Source organism: Phodopus roborovskii, unplaced genomic scaffold (assembly GCF_943737965.1).
Source record: "Phodopus roborovskii unplaced genomic scaffold, PHOROB, whole genome shotgun sequence".
Classification (NCBI taxonomy): domain Eukaryota; kingdom Metazoa; phylum Chordata; class Mammalia; order Rodentia; family Cricetidae; genus Phodopus; species Phodopus roborovskii.
In genome coordinates this window covers 11,128,643-11,148,820 of record NW_026126602.1, presented here as the reverse complement: position 1 = coordinate 11,148,820, position 20,178 = coordinate 11,128,643, and the positions used below count along the sequence as shown (strand labels likewise).

General features: G+C 36.4%; 1 protein-coding gene across 1 annotated transcript in view; it reads left to right on the top strand.

The window, feature by feature from the left end:
- The window catches only part of Malrd1 (MAM and LDL receptor class A domain containing 1), a 602,535-nt gene that overhangs the window by 476,155 nt on the left and 106,202 nt on the right, over positions 1–20,178 (top strand). Inside the window, exon 34 of the mRNA XM_051205714.1 lies at positions 15,501–15,626. Within this exon, the coding sequence (XP_051061671.1) occupies positions 15,501–15,626 (126 nt within the window). The remainder of the gene's footprint in view (positions 1–15,500; positions 15,627–20,178) is intronic.

The window sequence follows — 20,178 nt, the reverse complement described above, 5'->3', positions numbered from 1 at the left end:
TTGTGGAAAGTCTCCACTTCTGGTTACACAAACTTCTGTTAACCTTCTCTTGTTTTCTCATCCATTTAACTGTAGTTCAAGTTTCTGTATGTTATCTTTTTAACACAGGGGAAATGTATTAAGAAGTGCAGTTGCAATGTATTTCTATCTTAAAAGTTAAGAAATATAGCCCAAATCAAACAAATATGTACGCACGCACATACACATGTGAGATAAGGACTGAAAAATACATTAGTAGATTTTCTTTTTTTTTTATTTATTTTATATAACAAAGTCCATTTAAATGAAAACAAATATAGACAATATTTGGGAATTTGGGCGTCATTCTTTCCAAACTACTTCTCGCTGGTAAGGGGCACTGTCATGGGGGATTTGAAGAAGATTCAGAAATCCTGGCTGCTTTGTCCAGCTGTTTTGAATGTAGGATCACCTGGTACTCTGTTTCAGGCACTCTAGCTTGATCAAACCACATTAGTCTGGAAGGAATCCACATCTTTCCATTTTCTCTGGAAACAAACATAGAAATCCTTTTCCCCAGTAACTTGTCCTTCAACTTAAATTTTGGAGCCAAAGCATTTTTTTTTAATTTAATTTACTATTTTACATGTCGATCCAAGTTCCCTCCCTCCCTCCTTCCCTCGTTCCCTCCCTCCCTCCCTCCTTCCCTCCCTTTTACCATCTCTGCCCTCTCAATGCACCCTGACCACCCTCCCCTCCCATCCCCCCACCCCAGTTCCTTAAATAGGGGAATGCCATCCTGTTGGGGTCACATAGATCTGACAGGACATTTGAAGTAGGAACTAGGGCTTCTCTCCTGTCTCTAGGTTAAGGCAGTTATCCCTCAATGAGGGATGTGTTAGCAAGCTCCTTTGTGCACCAGGGATACATCCTGACTCAACTGTCTGAGGTCCCTTAGACTGCTCAGTCCATCTGGCTGAGACCCATATTCAGGGGGGCCTGAGTCAGCCCCATGCTGGTTTCCCAGCTATCAGTCTGGTGGCCTGTTAGCTCCTCCTTGTTCAGGTAAGCTGTCTCCATGTATTTCTGCTGCCTGGTCTTGTCCTCTCCATCTGCATCTGGGTTCGACTTCAACTCAGTGTTTATGTACAGGTGTTTGCTCCTGTTTCCCACAGGCATTAGTTGAGGGCTCCATGGATAAGTTAGTTGTTGATCTCACTCTCTGGGAAGGACATTTATGGAAGCTCAAATTGTTAGTTAGCAACAGTCTTAAAGTTCTCTAGACCTTTCTTTGTGTTCAATTTTATCTTCAAACCAATATTGGCTCCCTCTTTTATGTTCTCTCTCCCTCGTTCTCTCTCTGTCTCTCTCTCTCTCTCTCTCTTGCCTGTCTTCTATTCCTAACCAGGCTCAATCTTCATGGTCACACATGTTTTCCTTTCCTCCCCCTTGTTTTTTCCTACTTCTATCTCCATTCACTGTCCCCCCCCACATCCCCTGAGCTCTGAGGGACTTGTCCCTCCCAGTTCTGTGAGGGACTTTAGATGAATCTCTTAGAATACACCTTGTATCCTAGTTCCTCTGGTGATGTGAATTATAGGCTGGTGATCCTTTGATCTAGGTCTAAAATCCATATATGAGTAAGTACATACTGTGTTCCTCTTTTGTGACTGGATTACCTCATTCAGGATTGTTTCTTCAAGTGCCATCCACTTGCCTGCGAATTTCAAGATACCATTAATTTTTTCTGCAGAGTAGTATCCCAATGTGTAGATGTGCCACATCTTCATTATCCATTCTTCAATTGAGGGACATCTAGGTTGCTTGCAGGTTCTTGCTATTACAAATAGTGCTGCTATGAACATAGTTAAACAGATATCTTTGTTGCATGGATGTGAATCATTTGGGTATATGCCTAAGAGGGGGATTGCCGGGTCCTGTGGTAAGCTAATTCCCATTTTCCTGAGGAACCGCCATACTGATCTCCAAAATGGCTGTATGAGTTTGCATTCCCACCAGCAGTGGAGGAGTGTTAACATTTCTCCACATCATCTCCAACATGAGTCATCATTGTTGTTTCTAATTTTAGCCATTCTGTCAGGAGTAAGATGGTATCTCAAAGTTGTTTTGATTTGCATTATCCTGACAACTAAGGATGTGGAGCATTTTCTTTTTTTTTTTTTTTTTTTTTTTTTTTTTTTTGCCAATTTTACTATAAACTTTATTTCCTACAAAATAACACTAAGAGTTGAACCAAACCAAGTAATATTTGACCAGTTTTGTAAGATATTTTGAGCTAGTATTCCATCTCAGACCAATGAAAATTCAATACCTGGCTTTTAAGAGAAGTTGTAATATCAGTTAGGAAGGGTAGAAGGTAGAAGTTAGAAATACCTAAGTATGTTCTAAATGCTTCCTTAAGTCCAGGAGAAAGCTGGCAGGGTAAAGTAACTCTTTTCAGAAGATACAGTGAAAAGATATACTTGGCCTTATATTAAAAAAACATTAAGCAGTATTAAAAATATCTCAATCCTAATTTCCTTTAGCAACAGAAAAAAACAGACACCAAAAAACATAATACTATAAAGACAGAAGTTTCCATGAAAAAACAACAGCTTCAAGAATTGCCAGCAAATAATATCTCCTCAGCTGCCAATGAACTACAGACCTTTCAGGTAATTTCAGCAACAGTTTCTAAAAGCCTCAAAACTCCTCATGCACCTCCAGAAACAGGCTTCACTTCAAAGATGCTTCAGGGCTCTCCAGCACAACCTTGCCAGGATTTTCCAACATCTCCAACAAACTCTAGCATGCACCTTGACTCTCATGTGCCTCTAACACTGTTCAGTGATGTCCAGGCTTCTCATGTACCTACAGCAACACCATCCAGGAGTGCGTGGGTCTTTCACATGCCTTCAGAAACAGTGTCCAGCTCTCTCAGTGCTCCTCAGACGTCTCCAGTATCAGTGGCCAGCAGTGCCCAGAATCTTTGCCCACCTACAGCAGCAGCATTCAAGTGGAGCATTTTCTTAAGTGTCTTTCAGCCTTTTTGCCATTTTGATTTCCTCTATTGAGAATTCTTTCTTCAGTTCTGCACCCCATTTTTTAATAGGGTTATTTGGTGTTTTGTTGACTAGTTTCTTGAGTTCTTTGTATATTTTGGAGATCAGCCCTTTGTCGGATATAGGTTTGGTTAAAATCTTTTCCCACTCTTTGGGCTGCCGTTTGGTCTTGTTCACTGTGTCCTTTGCCTTTCAGAAGGTTCTAAGTTTGAAGAGGTCCCATTTATTAATTGTTTCTCTCAGTGTATGTGCCCTTTGAGTTATGTTCAGGAAGCAGTCTCCTATACCAATTTGTTTAAAGGGTACCTCCTACTTTCTCTTCTAAGAGGTTCAATGTGGTTGGATTGATGTTGGACTTGAGTTTTGTGCATGGTGACTGACATGGGTCAATCTGCAGTCTTCTACACACCCTCATCCAATTGTGCCATCACCATTTGTTGAAGATGCTGTCTTCGCCCCATTGTATAATTTTAGCTGTTTTGTCGAAAATCAGGTGTTCATAGGTGTATGGGTTAATATCAATTCGAGTCCATTGGTCTACCTGTCTATTTTTATGCCAATACCAGGCTGTTTTCAGAACTATAGCTCTATAGTAGAGCTTAAAGTCAGGAATGGTGATGCCTCCTGAAGTTCTTTTATTGTATAGGGTTGTTTTGTCTATCCTGGGTCTTTTGTTTTACCATATAAAGTTGATTATTATCCTTTCAAGGTCGGTGAAGAATTCTGGTGGGATTTTAATGGGGATTGCATTGAATCTATACATTGCTTTTAGCAAGATTGCAATTTTTGGTATGTTTATCCTACCTATCCAAGAGCATCAGAGATCTTTCCATTTTCTGGTATCCTCATTAATTTCTTTCTTTAGAGCCACAAAGTTCTTATTATATAGAGGTTGCCGAAAACATATTGGGACTTTCGCAATCTGAAGAAGGACATGCCAATGAAAGTACAAGAAGTATACCGAACCCCAAATAGGCTGGACCAAAGAAAAAAGACCCCTTGACATATAATAATCAAAACACCTATCATACAGAATAAAGAAAGAATATTAAGAGCAGCAAAGGAAAAGGACATGTAACATATAAAGGCAGACCTATCAAAATTACTCCTGACTTCTCCATGGAAACCCTTAAGGCCAGAAGGTCCTGGATAGATGTTCTAAAAGTATTAAGAGAAAACGGATGCCAGCCTAGACTACTATATCCAGCAAAACTCTCAATCACTATAGATGGAGAAAACAAGATATTTAATGACAAAACCAGGTTTTCCCAATACGTATCTACACATCCAGACCTACAGAAAATATTGGAAGGAAAACTCCAACCCAAGGAAGGTAACTATGACCACAAAAATGGAGGCAACAGATAATCCAACTACACCAGAACACAAGGATAAAGCAGAACTAATATATTCACAATACCACTGCCAACAACAAACCTACATCAAACAAGCATCAACATTCAATTGTCCTTACTCACCCTCAACATTAATAGTCTTAACTCACCTGTAAAAAGACACAGGCTAACAGAATGGATATGAAGACAGAATCTATCCTTCTGCTGCATACAAGAAACACATCTAATCTTCAAAGATAGACCTCAGGGTAAAGGATTGGGAAAAGATTTTCCAATCAAATGGAAATAAGAAACAAGCAGGTGTAGCTATCCTAATATCTAACAAGTTAGACTTCAAACCAAAATTAATCAAAAGAGATGAAGACGGTCATTTCATATTCATTGCAGGAGAAATCCATCAACACAAAGTCTCAGTTCTGAACATCTATGCCCCTAATACAAAGTCACCCACATTCGTAAAAGAAATACTACTAAAACTCAAAGCTCATATAAAACCTCACAAACTTATAGTGGGATATTTCAATACACCACTCTCAACTCTAGACAGGAGCAAAAATCAGAAACTCAACAAAGAAACAAAAGAACTAATAGAAGTTATGTTTCAACAGGGGTTAAGAGACATCTATAGAACATTCCATCCAAAGACAAAAGAATATACCTTCTTCTTTGCTCCACATGGAACCTTCCCTAAAATTGACCACATACTAGGTGGCATAACAAACCTCAACAGATACAAGAGAATAGGAATAGTCCCCTCACAAAGACACAAGTGAGAAAAAAGAAACTACAGACCAATATCCCTGATGAGCATCGATGCAAAAATAAAATACTCAATAAAATACTGGCAAACTGAATTCAAGAATACATCAGAGAAATCATCCACCATGGCCAAGTAGGCTTCATCCCTGTTATGCAGGGATGGTTTAACATATGAAAATCTATCAACATGATCCACCATACAAACAAACAGAAAAAGAAAAACCATATGATTATCTCCCTAGATTCTGAAAACGCCTTTGACAAAATTCAACACCCTTTCATGATAAAGGTCTTGGAGATGTCAGGGATATCAGGAACATACTTAACATAATAAGAGCAATATACAGCAAACCAACTGCCAACATCAAACTGAATGGAGAGAAACTTAAGCCAATTCCTCTAAAATCAGGAACAAGACAAGGCTGCCCTCTCTCTCCATATCTCTTCAATATCGTACTAGAAGTTCTAGCTAATGCTATCAGACAACAAAAGGAGATCAGGGGATCCAAATTGGAAAGGAAGAAGTCAAACTGTCTCTATTTGCAGATGATATGATAATTTACATAAACGACCCAATAAACTCTACCAGGGAACTCCTACAGCTGATAAACACCTTCAGCAAACTAGCAGGATACAAGATAAACTCAAAAAAATCAGTAGCCCTACTTTTTTCAGACGACAAAGAGACAGAGAAAGAAATCAGAGAAACATCACCCTTTTCAATAGCCACAAGCAACATAAAGTAACTTGGTGTAACGCTTACCAAACAAATAAAAGACCTATACATTAGTAGATTTTCTATCATTAAGAGTTCATGCTGTTTTATATGAGTCCTGAAATGGCCCTTAGTGGTAGCTGCCTTTCCCTTCCTTATTCTACGTGTTCCCTCACCCTCCACATTGTATCCTCCTGCTTTAGTCTTCCCTGTATTTCTATAATTGTGTATTATGTTCTCCCTTCCTTGGGAGATTATCCCTCTCCCTAGTCTCATAACTAACTTCTCTGCTATCTTTATCTGCACTCAATGAAAATATTAGTTTACTCCAGTGGAATTTCACTAGGTATATTAGCCACATGTAAGGATATTCCCAATGACAATTGATGGCTAAAATAAAATGAACTCTTCTGTTGGACTTTTCTGTCATTGTTTTTATATGAAGAAAATCTTACTAGGTATATTAGCCACATGTAAGGATATGCCCAATGACAAGCAATTGATGGCTCAAATAAAATGAACTCTTTTGTTAGGCTTTTTTTTTTTTTTTTTTGCCATTGTTTTTATATGAAGAAAAGCCATTTAAGTATAGAGCCATATGAGAGAATCAAGGAATAAAATGCAAGGGGTTTTAGGCATCCAGAAACATGATTATTGGAAATGGAGTAAAACAATGAAAAGGTAGGAGATACATTTTGGGAAATAAATGCTTGAATATCACATTAGTAAAATGGTTTCTATTCCTAAACTTGAGGTTTGTTCTGTTATTTTCTTGTTTTTCTGTGATTTAAAAAATAAAACAGGTCTATGTTCAACATAGTCATATGATTTTTGACTTTAAGATAGAATGCTAGTTAAAGAGAAGCTAAGATGAACGCTGTGTCTTTATGATTTCAAGTTTTCATTGGAAACTTAGTGTCTGAGTACCTCCTTATATGAAGTTCTGTCCTAGAAGGGAATCCCTATTAGGAGTAGATGAATAACAAGATACAACAAAAGGTAAGAAGTGTTTAATGAACACAGTTCACCAAATACTTCAAGGCATTATATTTTATTTCTAGACTTTGCTTCAGTTACAATGTCATTGTGTAAATTCTAATACAATCACTTATTCATAGACCTTCAATAAAACCCCCATTGACACTTGTGCTGGGCATTGTGTTGGCTAGTTTTATGTCAACTTGACACTAGCTTAAGTCATCTGAGAGGAGAGAACTTCAATCTAAAAAATTCTTAGTTTGGACTGTCAGCAAGTTTTTAGGACACTTTCTTAATTAGCAATTGATGGCAGATAGTTCATTCCTGGCCCTGTGGTCCTGGGTTCTAAGCAAAGCAAGCTGAGCAAGCTGTGGGGAGAAAGCCAATAAACAGCATCATTTCATGTCCTACATCGATTCCTGCCCTGATTGAGTCTCTGTCTTCTCTGTTTTGACAATGAACTGATATATGTAACTGTGAGTTAAGTATAACATTACTTTTGGTCACAGTGTTTCATCAATAGTAACCCTAACTAAGACAGGTATCACTGTTGCAGAGGTGAGCACATGTCTCAGGTTGTAGATTCATACTATACTGATGAATAAGACTAATATGTAAAGGGGTGTAATGTGTGATAAGTTATAGAACAGGGATGAACTCATTGTGTTAAAGAACATGAGGAACATTTCAATTGTGGTGTTATGGTTCATGCCAGGGCTACATGCGACTATTTGATCAATGTGGATCAGTATTGATCAGGCTGGAAGGAGAGAGATTGGTTAGACATCACAGTTTCAATATTCAGAGATTGATTAAAATATGGTATGTGATAAAGATTATGAATGGTTTATGATACTATTATGTGAGGAGGAAAAGGAAGGAATTCAAAATGACTGAAGTTCCTTATTTTGGCATCAGGGAAGCTCATGTGCCATGGTGACAGCTGTGAAAAAGGGGAAAACAGAAGGTTCTCTGGAAAGATCATAACTTTATATCAGATGCTGTGTTTGTGACGTCTGTGGCATATCCACATGGAAATAAATGTTCAGAATGTGTTTGGAAATGTATACACAGAGATCAAAAGAGTAACATAAGACATAGGAGGATTTTTGGCATCAGCATATGATAATTGATGCTGAAAGTATGAATAAGTAAAATAATGAAATTAAAGCTAGATTAAAGTCTAAAAAAATACCTGAAATGTAAATAAAGAAATAATAAATAAAAACAAGAATTGGTTATATGCAAGCAGAAGAGGTCTTGATGGAAGTGAGCAAGAAAGGGCCTAACAAAAAAGACTGTGGCAATATAAGGGGGATTAGAGAGGAACAATCATAACAAATACATACAAGATGTTATTACAAAGTCCAAGACATGGGAATAAGATATGGTTTAGCAGTTAAGGGGGCGTGGCACACTTACACAGAATCTGAGTTTGATTTCTGGCATATGCACAGGGCAGCTCACAATGACCTCTACTCTCAAATGACCTCCTATGGCCACCATGGGCACCTGCATTCACAAGTTAGAAATTGATCTAACAAAGCGAACATTGAAAGCTACTGAGAAGACATGGCTATACGGGACAGAAATCCATCACTTCCATCCAACTGGCTCCAATAATGAAAATTTAAAATAGGTTGGCAGAAGTAAAAAGTTTTGTATGGCATGGATGTCCCCATAAAAACTAAAAATGAGAAGAAGCAGTATGGTCAGTGTTTATGTACAGGAGTGAGCACACAATGATAAACTCTAATGATGGTAGCTGTGTGGGTACTTTCAAAGTCCAGAGATATTCTAACAAGGTCTCTATGGTATTATTTTGCTCCCAGCTTCTTACCCAGAAGATAATGGTGTTCCTTTTTGCTTCTATTATGGAGTATATTTCATATGGGACTTTTATCTAATGCTGTTAAAAGGTTAAAGTGATCTCCCAACTGCTGTTTTCCAAGCATCTTCCCTTGAAAAAGTCAATATGTAAGAGAGATATAGTTTAATCCCCAGAGACATAAGAGTCAATAAAAAAAGTGATGTATGGCCTAAGACGGAGGTTGTAGTATCCAGTGGGAAGACAGTTTAAAGTTTCCTGCATTGCTGAAGAGTCTGCTAGACACACTATGGCCTATGGGCTGAAGATGGAAGATTACAAAAGAACTTCACGCGTGACCAGGCAGTGAGTTGTCTCTGTCATTTGTAGAGTTTATATATTATCCTTCTGTGGTCTTTGAAGGAGTTGAAGACAGATCGTTATGGTTATAGTTTTCATTAGTTAGGATTAAAGATAAGTTACTTAGACTTTAGACTCACAAAGATGGAATAGATGATGGAATAGTTTCTTAAATCTTGATAAATGTTAATGGACTAAATATTGTTAACTGTGATTCTTATTTGATAACTGTTGTGTTATATATTTTGCTATGCTAAGGTTAAAACCCTTCTTTTTATTTAGACAGAAAAGAGGAGATGATGGGAGATGCCATTCTGTATATGTTTCTCATACTGGTTAATAAATAAAGCACTGTTGGCCAATAGGAGAGGAAGATAGGAGGGACTAGGAGACAAGGAGGAAATAGGAAGTAGTAAGGAGGAGTCAAGATGGAGCGTCTGGAGAAAGCAGTATGCCGCCGGCTCCCCGGTAAGAGAAATACATAGATCAGCACAAATGGGTTAATAATTAACACAGAGCTAGCCAATAAGAAACTAGTAACGGGCCAACAGAATTATATCTAATACAGAGTCTCTGTGTATTATTTGGGGCTGGCGGCATGGCGGCGGATCAAGACCGGGCGGTGGCAGGCGGAAAAATCATACTCTTACAAGTGGGAGTAGGCCAAATAAACCTAATAGCTCTGTAAATTAGTCTACTACTCCCTGGTACACATCTCTAAATTAATTCTGTATATTATGTGCATTAACAGAAACAGTCTGCTGCACTAAACCTAATTCTGGTGTTACTCCACTTCTCTAAATTCCTTATGAGTATGGATTTCTGTAAATCAGTGAGCTTTGGTTTAGAATGGCTTTATGAGTGATGGCTGAAAAGGAAACCCTTGTTTCAGGCTGCATCATGTGTAAAATGCAGCATCTATTTTTCTTCTTTCTAGAGCATAGAAACCAGCAGCTTTGGATTATGTGGTCCTATCCTTATTTTCTGGCCCTATTTAAATCAAGTCCTTGCTGGTGTTCACACTGATCTTATCTGTGAATCCTTTCTGAGCTTCTCTTCTGTTTGGTAGTATTCCATGTCTGAACTGCTGGGAATATGTTAAACTATGATCTACCACCATTTTACTAGTATTCTAAAATACCAATTAGAAATGATATTGATCTATATTTCTTTCTCATACTGCTCTTCTGAGTTTTAAGGTTTCTAAAAAATGCATCAAAGTCATGATTGGTCATTCAAGACTTTTAAAAATGTAATTTAGTTCTACAAAATGTTTCATTTATATCTGATTTAATTAATACAGTCACACACAGTATCTTTTGGAACACCTTAGTTAAACCCTTCTCTTGAAACTATAAAATAGAATAGAGTTCCTTGCACTAGAATAAAGACAATTGTCTCACAATCTATTCAAAGCAAATTGTTAATTTTTGTGATCCAAAAATAAGGATCACATGGTACTTTTTTTTTTTGTCAACTATGCCACATAATATTCCCTTCTGGAAGTACAACCAACAAAGAAGATTATTTGAGGTGCTTCATTCAATTTAGTTGTGAGATTTATTATCAAATTTTAATGTGAAGTTGAACATGAAAAATGATATTTCAAAGTATATGAATCTCCATTGACTGAAATGCTGGTTCTGAAAAATTGAAGCAGTATTTTGTATTGAGCACTCCTTCCTAAGGGACTGAAGTACCAGTTCATGCCAGTATCTTTTATGGAGTTTCCAGTAAATTCAAGATTCTCTAATTAGCTCTTACAGGGAAGATCAGGAAGAAGAATTTGTTTTAAATGAGAGAGCAGAATGGAAAGAAGTGGAAAATAGTAACACTAAAGCTCAAAAAATAACCAAGAAAATGTATGTCTAAATGTATTCTAGGCAACATCAGTGTCACAAATATATATACAAGGTAGTATTGGATGTAGAAAGATTTCCAGAACATAATCCAGGCTCAAAAAGAGGAAGCTGCCCTTTGAAGAAGAGAAATGAGGTTGTGAGTCTATGGCCAGGTTAGTTATGTAGACAGATTGTCTCAAAAAATCAAAACATAATTCTTTCTGTGTATGTCTAAAAAGTAAAAATTTAAAATATGTTTTGAAGTTTGATATTTACAAAAAAATCCTTTTGCTGAGTTGGCATAAAACCTATGAATGGACAATCAATTAGTATAAATTAAGGGGTAATTCATATGAGCTAAAAGTTAGCAAGGCTTAAACCATACATAGTGTTGGATAACAAAATACCCAGGCGAAGGACAGAGTGAGTTTTCAAAGGGTTAAATCATAGCATTATATTATGTGTGTGTGTGTGTGTGTGTGTGTGTAAACAAATTACACTTCAAATAAATAAACAGGAAATACAGTATTTTTCTACCTCCTTTAAAAGTCAGAAATGTTTATGAATAATGAATATATGTTAATGTATCTGTATGCTTATCTATATGTATAAATATACGCACACAGTATTTTTTAAGTATACTTTTTTTGTATATAAGAATTTTATATGCTGTTACATTATAGTTAATGAATATTCACAAATATCTTTTTAGAATTAGGCAACAAGTAGCAAATGCAGTTACTATTTATCAGCATTCATAAAGCAAAGAATATTATATTGAATATAGGAAATGACATAAGATAGTGATTTTCTATAACCTCTACTATAAATAACTATGCAATAAAGAAACGCTCCACAATCAGTCCAAAGATTGTAGAAACATTGGGTTCCTAAATGTCACATGAGAAGAATCTATCTATCTTTTATCATACTCCTTTTTCTTAAATGCTTTAATGTCTGTGGACTTACTTATTCCAATCTATCATTATCTTAGTGATTGCTATTTTTTCTCACTAAAGTAATCTAAGTAATACAAATCATTTTGTATCTATAAACATATTCACTAGGTAGATGTTATTTTAAAAATAAACAATACATGGATGGTCCTTCAGAATTATTTTTTTCTGAAGGTAGATCCCTTTTGGGCTATAATTGCTGCATAAGAAACATTAATAAGGGGACTGAGGACATGGCTCAGTGGAGGAACATGCACTTAGTTTATGGGATTCCCTAGTTTCAGAAGAGTGGGCTGGTAGAAGGAATCAAAAAATGGGGGCAGAGTAGAGGAACACAGTATCTCTCTTTTTAACAATACCTATTGACTCATTGAGAACTTCATACAGTCTGTTTTGAACATGTTTACTGCCTTCCTCCAACTCCTCCCATAACCACACTTTCCTCTACCAACACATCATTGAGTTTTCTTCTTCAAAACCCCACCCCAGAAAGTACAGTTTGTATTTCACAGGTTGTATTGGAGCTATTCTTTGCCCTGTGGTGTGGGTGACCCACCAGGAGATATATAATTAAGGAAAACCAATTCTTTCTCTCTTAGAACCTATCAAATGCCAATAGTGGTGAAATTCATGCTTACTCCATTATTTTAATGTAGAGTAATTCAAAGTTGACTATTATAAGAAGAGCTAACTAATTCACACTATAATTCACACTGTCAAGTACTCAGAATATTGATATTATAACTGGCATAACTAATAGCCAATTATAACAAATATTGATAAGGGGTGATCTTAGGAAAGAGATTTATTTCACATCATCAAAAATGTCACTGATTTTTGTGGAAAACATCAGCTTTTAGTGATAAATAGGTCAATTCTCTTTGCCTCTGTCTGCTTCTCATATTTCTTTCTAACATGGATGGGTCATATATAATGAGCTTCTTTATCTTGCATCCCAGTGCATGGCTGAGTTCGGCCAATGGGTAGGATCAACAGAAATGCAGTGCACAGTGAAGAAAGCATGAGTTCAGCTGTAGTGATCATCAGTTTTTACATAGTATCCATACCTATTTGTGGGCTACAGTATAACATTTCAACACATGTACACATGTCAGGATAGTTGGCGAATCTATCATTTGGGATATATAGCACTTATTAGCAGTGAGAACACTGACACTCTGCTAATTATTATGAAATAATCATTGTCATCCCTATTTGTTCTGCCATGCTATAGAAGACTAGTCATTCTTCTCATTCATCTGCTCATAACACCTCACCACCCTCTCTTCCTCGGCCTCAGTCCTTTACCTAATGTATTCTTGAACTTCAGCTTCAGGTAACTTCTGTAAACTCACAGTCTATGGCCTATCCTACTGATAGTGAATTTCATAACTTTTTGTTTATGCCATTTATCTGAAAAGCAGTCCCTTATCACTTTATTGCCATGGCATGCAGTATCAGTGGTCTACCTGTTCTGGAGGAAAAGGAATAGATGCTGGCTGGGGCAACAAAAGCTTCCTGAAATATGGATTGCTGTCAGAGTGCCAACAATGTGAATCTTTCTATTTTTGTTTGATCCTCTTTATAATTAAATCATGTCAAGAGAGACACAAGAGAACACCCCTACAATCCCAGCACTCAAGAAACTGAGGCAGAAGGACCCCAAGTTCTAGGCTACATTAAGTTTCACAGCAAGACCCTATCTTCACAGATTAATTGTGTTTACTTTGTCCATTAGTTTTGTTTTGTTTTGTTTTTTGGAGGTGCAGAATGATTCTCAAAAACACATACTTCAGTTTATTTAAAAGTTACATTTTCATTGGTAGGGTAGTACTGTATGTGCATTATTTTAAAATATTTATCTCACCATAAATTCATGTAAGGACTCTGAAAGCTAGGAAGTTTGATTTTGTTATAGTAAAAAGCCTTCAAATATCAACTGCTATTATTATTCTTACATAAAATTGCAAACACATCAGAGTCCTTATTCTTACAACATTTATACTTGTGCTAAGCACTAAAAACAAATAACCCTATCCATTAATCTTACATTCCTCATCAATGCCAATGTTTTGAAAGAAGTGTCTATCACTGATCTCTTTGTGTCATGTTATTTGTTTATCAAAAGTGATTGTCTCTTAGAGTATTGCTCTCTCTCACCCACAGAAAATGTTCTCTGTGAGACAAAAGGAATCTCTGCTTTTCATACATCAGATTGTTCTGATGAGGTTCAATAAACATATTCTTCCCATGACAATCTAGGGTTTTGTGAGCATAACACTTGTAACCTATCCACATGCTCTAAAGTTATGCTAACCACTCCTTAGAAACCTCAACAAGCAAGTTCTCTGCATCCATCATGCTAAACCAATGCATAAGAGACACATGAATGTTATATACTAAGTTTTAGTAAACACTTATAGTCAAACATATATACAATGGCCACTTCTAGCTTTTAACCTTTTTAGAAATTGAAGATCCAAAGAAATTTCATCATTTATCATATTCTTGCAGAAGACAGGACCTTACCTCTAATCATGCAAACTCTGATCTTCCCTCCCGTCTCCTTTCCCTACCTACACGCCCCTTCCCATCTCCTCTCCTCTTCCCTCTCTCTTTCTTTCTCTCTCCCCCTACCCCTCTCTCTCCCCATTTCTTCTAAGAAGGGCATTTAATAACATTTTATTAAGGTCTTATCATAATGGCTTCTTTTAACTATGATTCTTTTAAATCTCTGTCTAGAAATACTGTCCAGTTATGAGTTAAGACTCAGTTGTGGGGGGGAGACATAAAATTGAGTTCCTGGAAATATTTGAGAAATGATTTCATCAATACTTTCTTCTTTTGCTAAAAATTATGAGTTAATTTAAATTATAACTGAAATGAACGTTTTCTCATGACATGGTTGGTGTTCTCATGAACTCATAGCAGCTGTGAGATCCGGAACAATACCAGGACAAAATCAAGACAGTTAAAAATGGCATAGATAGGGTAGGTGATCTCTAGGACCCTCCCTTTACTGAGAAAAAACTGACAGTTGATAATTGCTGGGGGGGGGGGTGGAATCACTCATCTTTGAGGATGATTCTCATATTCCAGTAGAAGCCCTATTCCCATAGGGGCAACACTAGGCAGAGTAAGTGTTTTTTTTTTTTTTTTTTTTTTTTTTTTTGTTTTGTTTTGTTTTGTTTTGTTTTGTTTTGCTTTGCTTTTTCCAAAAGACATGAAGTTGGGAAGGGCATGCGTCAAATGGGTTATGGTTAAAGTTGAACAGCAAATGTGGGTGGAATATGATTTACTCTACACGTGCATAAAATCTTCAAGAATGAAGATTTTGAAAAAAATTGTTTCATTTTATGTGTCAGGGTGCTTTCCCTGCAAGTATATCTGTGTACCCTTGTGTTCTTGGTGCCTTCAGAAGCCAGAAAATAGTATCCCTAGAACTGGAGTTACAGAAACTTTTGAACTGCCAATGAAGGTCCTGGAAATAAAAGATGGGTCCTCTGAAAGAGAAGCTAGTGCCCATAACTGCTGAGCTATTCCTCAGCCAAGAATAAAGAAAAATATCAAGGAACTGTTTTCTAAAATAAAATGTGAAAAAAAAAATAAAGGTTAAGAAGACAACCATTTCATTAAGAGAAACTCATTCAAACACAGAAGTAGTTGTTACTGTTTCTCATATTTACCATGATCATTGCTTTTTGTCCAGCCAATCAGAGCTGCCCCAATGGAGCTATTGTATGTAACTCATCTGGCAGCTGTATCCCAGCTCATCAGCGCTGTGATGGTGTTATCCACTGCGAGTACTTCCAACTTGATGAAGCCAGCTGCTCAGGTACTGCTTTTCCTTTCAATTTTTCTTTCCAACATAAACCATTACCTAAATCTTCAGTTGATAAAATATTATAATATTTATTAATAGTGATAGACATGGATTATGGTATTGGTCTGAAGACAAGAAGAATGTTGGTAGATTAGTAAAACATTTTAAATGAGTAATGGACTGACTCTATTTTTCCATAAAGTGTTCACTGAATGTTGAAAACTAGGTATCAGGCAGGTGGGTCAGTTAATTCAGTACTATTCCTGCAGGCATGAGGACCTGAGTTCAGATCCCCTTCATCCAGGTAAAAGTCTGGGCATGGAGGTTGAATGTAATTCTAACATTGAGAAGGCAGAAACACGATGATCACTGGGACTTGAATTAGTGAGTTCCTGATTTCAGTGAGAACCTATCTGAAAAAAGTAAGTTGGAGAGTGAAAAAGGAAGACACCCAACATCAATATGTGGTCTACACACACACACACACACACACACACACACACACACACACACACACACACATCCATGCCCACCCACAAATACAATTTAACATGCAATAACAAACACCACTCATACAGAACAGCACAAAGAAAAACAATATAAAATTTTAGTGGACTATAATTTGTGGTCCTTAGTATTTAATAATTTATGAAAATTGTTTTTGTTCTGTAATAAGGAAGGCCTACAATGTAATGTTTATAACGTTATGAAATTGCATACTTTCTCTACTTTTTGATGAGAGTATTACATAAATTAATGATATGTTTTTCCATAAGCATATTAGAACTTAGATTGCTTTTAAAGCAGTCTTCATTTTTCTGACCTTGGAGCATTCATACAACATAAGAACTGATCATGTACAGTTGTTCTGTGTGTACAAAAATTACTCTAATAATTTCTATCACATGTTATATAAAACCCCATGGTATAGGACATTGTTATCTTCTCTCCTGAGTAATAAAAATTTTGTTTTGTACGAGGTATTTGTAATAAATATACAGGGGATTTTCAATATAATTCTGTCAAAAGTAAAAAATAATATAAATCAGTCATAATATATTTAATCATATTTCTTACTAAATTGTGAAATATTTTACAGCAAATATAGGTAAAATATATTTTATGTTTAAAGATACTCATAGAATTTTGAAATATATGACATAAGCCTGAACTAGTTGTAGTTCACAAAGGCCTCATTTATCTACTTCTGATTTTTATGAGTATAATAGGAAATGAATACATCATCAGTTCTAATCCTATATACAAAATGTTCACAAATAATCTACAAAACCATTGTTATTTACCCTTTATTCTTTTACTAAGCATCTTACACCACAAAGGAAGCCTGTTGGTCTATTGAAAGATATTAAGAAACAAGCTGAGGGCAAAGACATGATGAGTTTCAGGTCTCATCACTCAGTAGCTAGGGATAGGAAGATTGTGAGTTAGAGGCCATCCTGAGCTACTCTGTAAGCCTTGGCAAAAAAAATGAATAAAGATATAAATAATATGGTAATAACACAGTTCTGTTCTTTGAAACTCTTGACACTTTGCTTATGTCTATGTGAGGGTGAGATTTTCTTCAGGACATCTTTTTATGAGCACAAATCAAACTCTGCTATGATTTCTTGCCTGCTCTGATACAGCATACTATTAAAAATCAGGTCAGAGAAACGGAAGACTTGCCACTCATACTGCGTGATAGACACTCTGTTTATTTCTGTCAAGTACCCATTACTTACATTCCACTCACAGAGTGTAAGTCATATTGACATAACTTCTGGGTCAGTGACACAAACAGCTAGTGAAACCATTGTCACAAATGAAATCCATGCTCTGTTTTCTCTAGTTAAAGTTTGTATACTTTGAGTTCTTCTATTGAATATGATAAAGTTAATACTTGTGTTGTGATTAATGCCTTTAAGACAGATCCATGATACAGATTTGGCAATTTGTGTCATACATTTCTGTTTTTCCAAAGATCAGCTGCTGTTAAGGTCAGCCTTACACAGGTTTTGAGGAGCCCTATCCTTTCAGTGGCCAGTACTCCCCACAGTGACCACACAGCAGATGGTGAGCATTTGGCCTTGCACACCACAGGGTTCAAGTGGTCATTAAGAACATCAAACTCAGGCATGGAGAAAATATTTCAAAGAATTTTGTCAGTCCCTGGGTGGATCACATAAGAAGACCATAGTATTTTCAGGTTGTAGTTCCTTATGCAACAAAAACTAATTACAAACTGGAAGTGATTTTATTTTCTAGTTATGTACTGGTAGCAGTTTGAAAGGTTTGTGTTAAAGTAATACTATAATTACAGTGATATTCCACTATAAAGAGAATTAGAAAATGACATCAAGATATAAAAGTATACATTGAGACATCAAAAATATAATGCCATCTATAATGTATGATGATGACATAGCTTCATAAAGTTTCAGATGGTTTTAAACAAAACCAAAGCACTAAAGCTTCCCAACAAAGATCCTGGAGCTGTGTCAAGTCTCTGAGACAATGTAGTCCCTCCTATGGCCCTTTGTGGTAGACCTTTAAAATACAGACAATAGAGGCTCCTGAGACAAGTTGCAGTGATTTCATGACAGTCTGAGAATCTGAGTTCCAATCCATAGCACTATGCAAAAGTAAGTCAAGGCATGGTGATGCATGCTTATAATTCTACTACTGGGAAACACAGACAAATATTTTTCTAGGATTATTTTACCAGCTGTCTTAGTAGATTATGTGGAGACCTAAGTCCCAATGATATATCTCATCTTAAAATTAATATAGATGGTGCCTCCTGAGAAACACAGTGTTATGTTCATGACTTCTTCAAAATCATACACATATAAACAAGCACTTACACACACACACACACACACACACACACAAATTGTATGTATGTGAAAGAGTATCTATTACCTGGTTTTGGCATCCTGCATAAGCTCTAGGATTCATACATCTCTTTAAACCACACACAGATATTGTACATAAGTTTCTTGTCTTCACAGTCCATAGACACCACATTTTGGAACTGAACTAAATAATAAGGTATTAGACAATTTTAGACAAGCAGCCTTTGAATTAGATGAACAAGATTTAGTTATAGTTTATATGTTTCTTTGCTAACAACTCAAATTTGGTTAATCCCATGAAGCTTCCATTTCAACACAATGTTCTGAGGGCTAAGCAAAGTATGCCAAACTGTTTAGATTATACTTGTCTCACAGCAGGCCTTCAGATAGTGCTGATGAATATAACAATGGTAGAAGGGATGAAGAGAAGCTGGAGATGCAGCCTGATGGAAAAGCAGTTTAGTTTCCTGGTCATTCACAAAACCCCTCCAATTAAATATAGAGATCAGTGGGAAATGTATATATATATATGTATATATATATACATATATATATATAATTAATACTTTCCAACTCTCATATATCTATCTGTATTTATATATATTATCTCTATACAGATAGATGGTATGTAGATAGATAGATTAGAGATAGGCAGACAGATGATAGATATTATAGATGAAAAATGTGTACTAACACACGAAATAAGTGCCTGATCCAAGGTAACACAGAGCTAAAATCAGAGCTTGTGTACCTATCCATCTTTCTGGAAAAATTCAATACAGCAGATGCCACATCCAAACCTCTATTTCATTCAGAGGGAAAAAATAAGTACCTAGTAACATACTAAAGGGTAACGGTTATATCTGTGCTTGTGTGTGACTTTCTTTGTCCGAAATGGTACAGCAGAATTGGATTAAATATAAATTCTCCCACAAATGTTATGTCAGTGAGTTGCGTTGGCCTCCAGACACAGGATCATAATAACCAAGGGCAAAGGGTTAGGCCAGTGAGAGGTCACTGTGGCCAAAGAACAAGGGGCCTTGTGCTCATTGTAATATGTTCTCATGGATTCTTCTATTATGTACTAGAAATAATGTGCCTCTTCATTCCTAACAAACCATATCCATCCCCTTTCCCATTTAATTTAGTGTTCAAAATTGCTTTGTGAAGATTAAAAATGAAAATAGTCTGTATCTCAATTTAATGATCTGCTATGAATTTATAAAACCTTAACAGGAAAAAAATCTGCAACTCTGTGAAAATACCAGCATTGAGACTAGAGAGCTCAGTTTATAAAGTGCTTGCTTTGAAAGTCTAAGGGAAAGAGATTGATCCCCAGAAACCACACAAAAAAATAAAATAAAATTGAAAGCCTGCCATGCTGGTACCCTCTAAATCCTGGGGAGGCAGACAGGTGGGTGCCTGGTTGGTGATTTCAAGACCCATTAGAGACACTGACTAAAACAAACAGAATTAAACAACAACCCACAAAGCTATTGAAGATAACACTTGTGGAAGAACACCTGACTTTATCCTTTGGCCTCTACATGCATGCTGGCATGCATGTGCACACACACGTACACATACATACATGCACACACCACTATCACCAGCATGCCACTACCATCCTTGTTCTTTCCCCAGTACTCCACTGACTACCACAAGGAAACATGTCTGGAGTTTCCCGTAGTGCCATGCTGATGATTTGT